A 10,860-nucleotide genomic window follows, 5' to 3' on the forward strand; every position below is an offset into this window, starting at 1 on the left:
TGAAGATATATTGGATCCGGGTTGTAGGATCAAATGTGCATGTCACATCATTTGTCTTGCCTTTTTTTCTTTGTTTTCCTGCCAAACTTTTGAACAGTGAAGCTTTCCTTCGATACAAATGTGCCAAGAAGGCAGTAAGACATGTTGTGAAAGACTGCAGTCACTCATTTTGTGCTCTAAAACCATTCCACGTATGCAGTATTAGAGATCAGGAGTTTGCACTCGGTTCCATTGGATTACAAAATCGTTTACTCACCATTTCCCTGTTGAAGCACTCGGCAAAATGACTGCCAGTTCATCCCATCAATACATATGATCACAAATGCATACAGTCAAAGAACACAACTATGCAAGTTTACATGTGGCATCCAGTTCAAATAAAGATTATTTATTCCCCCCCCCTCTATTTAATGATATCCTGCCACAACCTTATAGGCAGAACAATGTTTATTGAACTCCAGTCAATTGCATTTCATATTTGGAGTTGTGTTTAAGGTACTGATCCTTTGACATGCTGTTCGAACCAACTGGACTTGTTTGAAGGAGTATTTACTGAATGAATCATTAAATTCTGTTTTAAGAATTATTTTCGGTCAAATGTATGCAGCTTCTTTTTCTGTTCTTTTACACTTTATGCGTAAACATGTTTTATTTGGGCTCACGCCATTAATGTAATCATCTCAGCTTTTCTTTTTTTTGCCTCATCAAATAAAAGTTCAACAGCTGCCCTTATTTGTTTAATCAATAAGCAGATTTATGGGTTTTTTCTGTTTAAGTTGACCTTAATGGTAACGGGAGAAATCACTGGGGGAGACATTTGTTTGGAAGCAAGTGTTTTTGGAAATAGACTTCCAGATTTCCTTACATTTCTCTATTTGGGCAAAATAAAGAAAAAACCATATACTTCGAAATAAATGTCTTGACACCCAAAGAGCGATGAATTGTTAAGGATTTGTATTTTTTTTAAAGAGAATGTATAATGTGAAAATGTTTGCTTGTTTCGTACAAAGTAATATTATAAATACATTTCTGGACAGAGCAATATAATACAATAAAACCTTATCCTTGTCACTGAAATGTTTTCTTCTCCATCTCAATGAAGTTTTACTGATCAAATTGATATTGACATCTTTATTTATTAATAATTAAAACAAATTAAAGAGTTTCACTTCTGCTCAGTCCTCCAGAGGTAATGTCACATCCTGAAGAGATTTTCTCTGCGGAAATAAAGAAAAAGTAAAAAACATAATCTGCATTAAGTCACATCAGTACAAAGAGAAAAGAGGGAGCTTACCACTAGGATGTCACTTAGTTCTTTGAGGTCATTCAGGACTTGGTTGCATATTGTAATATGATCTGAAAGGGTCACCAGTCTGTCGCTGACATCCTCCAGTTCCTGTGGAGGAAAACCTGTCGATAAATGAGTTCCTTTTTGGGCAGAGAGACATCAAAATCTCAGATAGTGGCTCACCTGTTTGTCCGGTGCAACGCCTTCATCTGTCTGCAGGGTCAGGGGGCCTTCTGTACCACAGGTAACTTTTTAAAAACATACTTCGAGACAACTTAATAACATTAAAGTATGCTGAAAAGTGCATGTTTTCTTACCTGTGTTTGAATCCATGACTAAAACGTTATTTCATGTCCTGTAAACTGTCGATTTCTATGTTGATCCTGCTTTCAGATGATTTAAGTCAATGCTCGCAGGTGCCTTACATTATCCTAATGAATGGGTGAAGCAAGGAACACACCTGGAAGCATACAAATGGAATACATGTGTTGACAAATGTGCTATGTCTGGACGGTTTGAAAAAGTTCCAGTAAATACCAAGATTGGTAATTGTGCCTATTTATCTTTAAAGCAAAACTTTTTTATTAAGTTGTCTACATTTTAAAATGGGTTCTGTTTGACGGTGCTTCTCGGCATGCAAGTTTTTACTATGATGGTAAAAAAAACAAACATCAACAGATAACAAAAAAAGCACAAAACTGTTAAAAAAAGATATTCCAAATAATTCAAGGACAGCTGTACAAAAATACACTTTTCAACCGATCCATGTTTGTATCAAATGTTTCCTTTAATGTCATCTTTGGACTCATTACAATCAAATATAAAAAACATATAATTCACTAAAACCTTTTTTTCTGAAGCAACGTGCTGCTGGCCCTTTAAGAAAACCGCGTCATTGTGTTGGGGGCGTAACCCGGAAGCACTCTGTTATTTCATCAGGCGACAACATGCTCCCCGGCTGAAATGAGACATCCACCGCTGGAGCTTCGCTTTTATGAGGCCTGTTTGTAACATCGCTGTTGAATTAATCAAATCCAGAAGAGCTCACAGCTCAGCCGCAGCTCTTAGACTCAGAGGGGAGATGTGTAAAGAGCTGAAGACCAAAGTGCTGCGACTGTTACCGCAGAGCTGCAGCGGGCCGTCTGTCCATCAGGAGGGCTTCACAGGTCGGCTTACATTCACATCAAAAGTGCATCCCTGTTATAACATCAGTTTGAGAATTTGACAGCTATTTTTAGCCACTGAAGAAGCATTTGCACGCGATGCTTGTCAGTGAGTAACGTAAACATTGCAGCATGTTACATCAGATTCCTGTCACGAATGACTTGGACAGCCGAATACACACCTACACAGATCCAATTTCATAGTCCAATACTTTCGACTGCAGTGCTACTACTTAAAACATGTGTGTTACACCTTACTTTATTTTCCTTTTTTTTCGCCACAAAAATTAATCAAGAGCTTTATTATCTGATCATATATTTGAAGACTTTCCTTTATTTTGGAAAATGTGGTGCTTGGTTTCTTCAAAATCCTGAGTAAAGAAGAAACATATTTAAACATAATTATTGTGCTAATGTATTATTTAGTTTTTCTTAAAGATGTTGAGCAATATGCCAAACATAGGGGAGCTCTAATCCCAGGTGTATATGTAGGTTGAGCTCCAACATAGCTGAATTCTACTTTTTCCATAAGGTTGAATATGACTACTCTTATAAGGACATAGTCTTTCATATAGTAGTCTCCTTTATATGCAGATCTTCAATAATATATCTAATTCATGTATTTCTTTTAGCCCTTCATTACCCCAAAATCCATTTCCAATCGACAAATTATTTAATTATGTGTGTATTGTGGTGAATGATGCCTTATTGACCCCTCCTTTTTGAACTGCAGATGGTGCTGAAGTCCTGAGTTGCACGGTGAAGGCTCTAAAGGAGGGTCATGTGGTCGCTGTTCCCACAGACACCATCTACGGCCTGGCGTGTCTCACCCAGAACTCTGAAGCGGTCAAAAAAATCTACGACATCAAAGGACGAAATGGAAATAAACCACTGGCCATCTGCGTCGGAGAAATCCAGGATATCTATAAGTACGTGTTTGTACTGCTGCTTTACAACTAGAGATCGATATGGGGAGATTCTGTTGTTTGATGGACATGATTTTTGTCAAACAGAGCTATCATTTGTTAGTGTAATTAACAAAAAATCAGTTCCAACTGTATGTGTCAGTCCTTCAGACGTGTGATGGTTTCTTTGCAGACCCACAAAACTGCACAAACATGTCAGTCATCCACAGATGAGTCACACACAGAAGAGGAAGCGATGTGTTCTTCACACCAACAAGACACATTTTACATTTCCAGTGACCGATACACCTGCTGTCACAGAAAGACACCATATTCATGAATTCATTTGTTGGTAGATCACAAAGTAATACAGAGGAGACAAGGCAGACTAAGAAATGACACAATAGGCGCTTTTTTTAGTTCATCAGAACTCTTTAGTTCTGATGAACTAAAGAGCAGATCGCGTTCACACCGGAATAAGTCCCTGGGGGAGGATTAGGCAAATGAAGCCGCTGATGTCACTTCTTCTTCTTCTGCTTTGGGTTTACTGGCAGGCCGCAAACAACTTCACGGCGTATACTGCCACCCGAAGTCCCCGGAGTCAGAGTCTTGTTGTCGCTATTAACGCCGACACCTCCTCATCTCCACCGCTCCCATGTTTTATTTTGTGTTGCCATAAGTTAGTCTCTCTGCGTTTCTGCGCTGGGCTAATGCTAATAATGCTAATGCGAGCAAATAAAATGGCGGCTTCACAAAACTTTTTGGGAGTTTTACGGGGCGTGGTTTGCAATCCGCCCAGCCAATCAGAAATGGGAACCTTTTTCTCCCACGAAAGTACCTGCTCTCTAGCAGGGACTGAAAAGGGGGTGAAAAGGTTCTCATGAACTAATTTTAGTTCCGGATTTTTTTGGTGTGAACGCACATTTTCGGAACTATATCGGAACTATACTGGGAAAAGTACTCCGGTGTGAAAGCGCCTCATGTTGTCAGAATTGCAATGTGGAAATGTGCAGTAGTATCTAACATTGCATAGATAATGACTTGTTTTCTTCTAAACGTAATCATTGTTTGCTTCCATGGTCAGGTTCTGTAAGGTGAAGGTGAAGGAGGCGCTGCTAGCCGACCTGCTGCCTGGTCCCGTCACTCTGGTGTTCGAAAGATCTGAAGTACTCAACACAGATCTCAACCCCTTTACCTCAGTAGGTCCACTCTTTGAATCTGGATTTGATTCTTAAGGAAAATGCAAACACAAGTTTTATAGATGAATAAATGTCCATGTTTATTTGTCCTCAGCTTGTTGGCGTACGTATCCCAGACCATGGCTTCATGAGACGCCTCTGCCAGATGTGCGCTGAACCACTGGCACTAACCAGCGCCAACATCAGCTCGCACACCAGTACTGTGGAAGTGCATGTAAGTATAAACATTTATGATTTTTCTTCAGTCTCACATTTAATATGTTTAAATATGTCCCCGTAGGTTTTCCAGTTGAAAGGGTGTCTCTCACTCAAATCCCTTTGTTATTGAAGTTGATTAGTTAATGCTGCTGTGTTTCCTTTTTCTTCTTGAAGGAGTTCCAGGAGCTCTGGCCCAAACTAGCAGTGGTGGTGGACGACGGACCAATAGGAGACCACAGCCGCCTCGGATCAACAGTGGTGGACTTATCAGTACTCGGCAAATACCGCATCATCAGACCAGGCTGGTGAGTTCATGCTCTTATTGACTTAACTTACACTTTAGCTGCGGCTAGACGTGCCCCTTTTCTCTCTATATGAAATCATATGGTATACAGGAGCACTTAACCTTTACAATACACAAAGAACTATTAAAGGTTTATTACAAAAAATACAAACTTGGTCTTATATGCAGTCAGCTTTTCTTAAATTGCACTGAGCAATTAGGTGGCTTTACATTTGACCTATGATATATGTTTTCGGCCTCTTGACTATTTATTACTGTATACTTTCACAACATAGATTTGAAAGATAAAGGTCACATTATACTTCTATGCAACGATCACAAAGGATGTGATATGGTGGATCAGGGTTTTTTCCTAAATATTGATTAGAGCTGTCTGTATGAGGCTGATGCTGCAGTTTATCTGGTAATGTAATATTGCACAACACTACATCATTGACAGAGTAATGATGTGCATTTTCATAATATACATATGCAGTGTCCTTACATTCTGATTCTGAAGCAGTTTTTTAGGATGCAAATGGGAAAGGTGACAACATGTAGAATACTCAAAGCAGACAGTATGCATATTATACTAAATCCAGTCCGTTTTGAGTACTAGTTTGGAGGATGCTTACAGGTGGAAAATATAAAAATACTTTTTAAAGTGGTGGTAAAACGGCTCGAACAAAATGTTTGACTGTTTCCTGATTTGCATACTTACACTTGATACTATGAGTGCATTGGTGTGTTAATACCCACAAGTATGGCAAAGTGTGGGGTACTTATAGTGTCTTACCATCCAGAGCTTTAGCCGTGTGGTAGGGCTGCTCGATTATGGCAAAAATCATAATCTCGATTATTTGGGTCAATAATTGTAATTACGATTATTAAATGCGATTATTCATTGACTTTGAAAACATCCATTTATTGGAGAATAAAAATGTGAACAGTATGTTTTTAAAAGTTGATTACCCTGAACTTTAAGTATAATTCAACTGAAAGACCAAACCAAAAAAAGTAATAATAAAAAATAATCGTTTTATTTCGATTACGTTGTTTTCGTAATCGTTGCAAGCCATAATCGTAATCGCGATTTAAAATACGATTAATTGAGCAGCCCTACCGTGTGGCGGTCGCTTCGATGAACGCCAGAATCATATAGATTTCAAGTAAGCAATATTATGATATAATATTATGCGGGTGACAATCGCTGTTTTGAAATGTGCCATTCAAATAAGAAGAAGCAGTCCGATGTTGGGATTTTCATTTCTGGCTAGTCTATAACAGCCGTTTGAGATTTGAGAAGACACTTTGAAATGCACGCACTACCCAAGTAAGTGAATAGTGTACACAGTGTACTTCATGGAAGTGTCCTTTCTAAAGTGTCAGTATTGAGACAGCATTGTTAAAAAAAAAAAAAAAAAAAGGTATTGTTTCTTTCCATAATAAAGCTTGGGAAAAAATGTTTTACGTTTCTTTGTGAAGTGAAATCAACAGTAGCTTTCCAAAGTTTCAGTATGATTTACAACTGATGTTATACGTATTGCATCATTGCTGAATTCAATATGAACTGCTGTAACAAATATACAAGGAGCAGTATGTAGTGCATGTTCTGTATAGAGTTAGTACTTACTGTAGTATGGATTTGAGGCCCTGATGACTGCCTATGCACATTAGCAGGGAAAAGTTGAGCAAAGAGGAAATGTATTCTTACATTTGTTAGTCATAGCACAAGAGACAAAGCAAATGTATGCAAACTGGAGAGTAATAACATCCTCAGATTTTGCAGGTAAGTACATTTACAGCAAAGGGAGAAGTATAGGCTAATTTTCTAGAAAGTCATTTTTGGTTTATTGCTGTGCTTTCTATTAAAGCAACACTGTCATCACAATGTGCTCCGCCACTGGGCGGGGGGGGGGGGTGCACCTGCAGCACCAGATGTAATTATGAATCTCTGGGAAACTAGTAAACAAAGCGTGTGGATTCAGGATATGTAAATGCTGTAGTAATTATTGGTGTTTCTGCATCAGATTCAAACATGGCTCTTCAGGACGCTTGGTACATGAAATGACTGTGATTCTGTCTTCAGCGCCCTCTCTTCTACGGTTGATGTGCTGGAGCACAAATACAGACTGTCAGAGGACTCGGGGAAGAATGACCTTGTCTGAACTCTCCACACTCCACAAGCTGAGACGCAGAAACAGCGTTGACCCCGGCGGGGGGGTCTTCTCCAGAATTATTTTCATGGTCACAATCTAAATGGATCTTTTGCGGGAAGGACTCAAACTCAGGAAAAACGTGATGGCAGATATTTTTCTGGTGGCTGCTTTAAGGTCTGGAGTAACTTCTCTTCACTCTATGAACACAATTCATGCCTTGCTTATTATGTTGGGGTTTCAGAGTTTCACATTTCTGGACCATTCATTCATTAAAAGGTCAGTTACATAGTATGGGATTTGAGGCACTTATTTTATGGTTTGAAATACTCTTTAATAAAATAAGCGATGGGAGAAGTTCTGTGAATGTCATGGATTATACATCTAACTTGTTGAGTCTAGATTTATTTTGTATTAACTTATGAATCCCCTATATTTATTTTATCCGCTTGTCAATCTAACATTGACAGACTTACACTATAATTGGTATCCTGCTGTTGTAGCTTAAAATACATTGCATTTACCTTTTTGAAAATACTGTACAATTTCATCCAGACTACTGTTGATTGGCATGTTGAGCATGTGGATAAACAATAATACAACTGCCAACTTGCTCATTTAAAACTTATTTTTTAGATTCTCATCGGCCAACGTTAACTTGTTTTGATTGATTTTAAAACCTCGGCATTGCCACAATAAATATTGTTTTCAGTATTGAAGTCTTATTCGTCATGCATGAGAAATATGTCCGCATTTTATTTCTAGGGGTGTTTCTCAATGTCAAGAATGCTACGTCATCGAGTGCCGCCGAAGGACTGTTCCAATGTCCAGCATACTTGGAGTTCTACCGAGGCCGGCGTACTTCGTCAACACACTCTCACTCCCTAAGCGTCCAGGAGCGACGTTTGGTCAGTGTCCGTGGCGTCCAGTTGTGACGCTCCTAGGCTCCTTCAGCTTCATAAAGGGACGCAAATAGCTTTCAACTGATTGCAATGTATTCCCATCTGTGGCGGGATTTGACGCTCATGGAAGCACGGCATTCGTTTGTGTCAGCTGCCCTTAAAGGCAATGTGAGCGTCCATTCCCATTGGATAACGGAGAATTGTACACCCGGAAGTAAGTATTCCTCTTACTGTCGATTGATTTTACAGTGATATCTGCACTACTCATCGACTAAAAAAACACCAGATTATCCTTGTTAATTACACAACATTGATTGGTTTAAATTGTGTGGAATGCTTTTGTATTTTTCCCCTTCGATTCGGAGAAACAAATATTTGTTCGAAGTAAAGGATGGCAGAAGACACTATACTACCCAGAATCCCCAGCTATCGTTTGGACTACACCATGTGCTCTGTTTGACAAACCCCGTGATAGTCCTCAAGCTCTGTGATTGGAGAGTGTGCTCCGAGGGTTGCCGAGCCTCGAACAGCACTTGAAATGGGATGGAACCACGGCAGACTGTCCAAAACTGGATTTGAACGGGTCCACCGCGCTGTGCGTGCTCAGGGTGGTACTGGTGGTGCCAGTATTAAACTGTGTACATCCCTGGAGGTTTAGGGGATAGGAAACACTCAAATTTAAAACATATAATTAATACATGGGTGAAAATTGCTTGTGCCCATAATGCGCAGCATTAATATATATATACACACATGCCAGCTAAGGTCAGAAGAGCTTTATTTAACAGCTGGTCTTATGTTTGTGACCCCTGTTGTTAATTGATAACATTACATTAATTGATAAGCCTGAAACATGCACTTGTCAAGGTTCAGAGGCAAATTTTACAAATATGGCAGTAGCCATCGATCAGCTTAAGATAAGATATACTTTATTGATCCCAAGTTGGAACATTTGCGTTACATCAGCATGTGTAACAGTTGTAAATATGCAGTGGTGTTTATTTGTAAATCATTTAGTATAATCACACAAATTCTGTGTTTTATATTTAACAATTCTGTGTTCTTTATTTATTGATTGTTCAATACCTGACAAGGCCGGAGATGAAATATATACATACATCTTATAAGAGTATAATACATTATGTATAATATCAGTTAAAATAAGTGCTTCAACATAGTTAACATTGCTGGAGGTATGGACAAATATTGATAGATGTCTTGTATTGCACTATTGAGGAACCTGTGACCCAAGTTTTTCATTCAATGCAGAACTACACCATAGTTGTGTAGGCCTATATGATATGTCAATAAACCTTAGGAAATCTTGAAAGGGATGTGCAAAATAGTCATATACATAATAGTTATATACAGTCTTTAATTAACTATTAGTAGAGAATAACGAGTAATGAATATACTTTATAGGGATCCTATTAATATCTAATAATTAGGGCCGGGACTTTAACGCGTTAATTAAGATTAATTAATTACAGAAAAATAACGCGTTAAAAAATTAACGCATTTTAATCGCACTTATTTTTGCACCGCGGAACGTTTCTCACTGGATGAGTTTCAGGCGTAAATGTTGTTTTAAAAAACGGACGGATGGAAGCGTCGATAAGAGCACGGTTGTGTGCAAATTATGCAAAAAGGAATTCGCATATCACCGCAGCACATCAAGCCTCAAGTATCACCTCAATGCAAAACATATAGCAGCTAGCGTGGACGTTAGCCTCTTTTATCGCGTTCACACCAAAAAGAGCCGGTACTAAAATTAGTTCACCCCACGAAAGTCCCTGCTAGAGAGCAGGGACTTTCGTACGGCTCTCTTGTGAGAAGAGAGCTATATGTCTGATTGGCTGGGCGGATTGCAAACCACGCCCCGTAAAACTCCCAAAAAGTTTTGTGAAGCCGCCATTGTCGCCATATCCTCGCATTAGCATTATTAGCATTAGCCCAGCACAGAAACGCAGAGAGACTAACTTATGGCAACACAAAATAAAACATGGGAGCGGTGGAGATGAGGAGGTGTCGGCGTTCTGGCGATTTACTCGGAAGGCTTCAGTAGAAGCTGCTGGGACTCCCAGCAGCTTCTACTGAAGCCAGTCCCCAACTCCGGGGACTTCTGGCCGGGGACTTTGGGCGGCAGTATACGCCGTGAAGTGGTTTGCGGCCTGCCAGTAAACCCAAAGCAGAAGAAGAAGAAGTGACGTCAGCAGCTTCATTTGCCTAATCCACTCCCAGGTTCAAAGAGTTCTCATGAACCAAGTTCTCATGAACCTTTGTGGGAAAAGTACTGCGGTGTGAATGCGCCTAATGGTATACTAAAATCCATGTGAAAAAAATTGCTTCTCACTGTTCTTAGGTCAAATATTTATATGTGATTAAAAATGCGATTAATTTCGATTAATTAATTACAAAGCCTCTAATTAATTAGATTAATTTTTTTAATCGAGTCCCGGCCCTACTAATAATAAAAATAATGAAATTCAATAACATGCTTTAACCACTAGGTGTCCCTTTATATCAGCTGTGCACCTTTATGGTGTAAATACAGCCTATCTACCAATTGGATCAAATATAAAAGTCAGCCGAATTAGTGTTGATACTGCAAGGAGACGTATTGTGTGAAAATAAATGTAAGATGTTGTTTTATGGCTGATATATTTATGATCCACGTCACGTTTTCAGTTCCTCATGTTTGTCTAGAAGTCTTCTCATCAGGGCTCTATAAATACAGAACTACGGCAGATATGTAATATTTAATGC

General features: G+C 39.1%; 1 protein-coding gene and 1 long non-coding RNA gene across 2 annotated transcripts; one reads left to right on the top strand and one right to left on the bottom strand.

The window, feature by feature from the left end:
- Window positions 1-706: 706 nt before the first annotated feature.
- Window positions 707-1,725, bottom strand: LOC117556996. Its single transcript, XR_004570646.1, has 4 exons — window positions 1,606-1,725; window positions 1,472-1,521; window positions 1,295-1,396; window positions 707-1,217 (listed from the first exon to the last, which is right to left on the bottom strand). It is a non-coding gene; the product is annotated as an uncharacterized LOC117556996 (long non-coding RNA).
- Window positions 1,726-2,208: 483 nt separating this feature from the next.
- On the top strand, window positions 2,209-7,906 carry yrdc (yrdC N(6)-threonylcarbamoyltransferase domain containing). The gene is made up of 6 exons (XM_034232755.1): window positions 2,209-2,454; window positions 3,185-3,380; window positions 4,441-4,555; window positions 4,650-4,769; window positions 4,928-5,058; window positions 7,126-7,906. The coding sequence occupies exons 1-6, from the start codon at window positions 2,283-2,285 to the stop codon at window positions 7,202-7,204; spliced, it is 813 nt and encodes a 270-aa protein (XP_034088646.1). The 5' UTR covers window positions 2,209-2,282; the 3' UTR covers window positions 7,205-7,906.
- Window positions 7,907-10,860: the final 2,954 nt, after the last annotated feature.

This window comes from Gymnodraco acuticeps, unplaced genomic scaffold, assembly GCF_902827175.1.
Source record: "Gymnodraco acuticeps unplaced genomic scaffold, fGymAcu1.1, whole genome shotgun sequence".
Lineage (NCBI taxonomy): Eukaryota > Metazoa > Chordata > Actinopteri > Perciformes > Bathydraconidae > Gymnodraco > Gymnodraco acuticeps.

Excerpts from the sequence above, each read along its gene's own strand:
- yrdc (XM_034232755.1), top strand. The coding sequence starts at position 2,283 with ATGAGGCCTGTTTGTAACATCGCTGTTGAATTAATCAAATCCAGAAGA. Across the intron at positions 3,381-4,440 it reads GAAATCCAGGATATCTATAA|GTTCTGTAAGGTGAAGGTGA; the intron begins GTACGTGTTTGT and ends TTCCATGGTCAG. Across the intron at positions 4,770-4,927 it reads CCAGTACTGTGGAAGTGCAT|GAGTTCCAGGAGCTCTGGCC; the intron begins GTAAGTATAAAC and ends TTCTTCTTGAAG.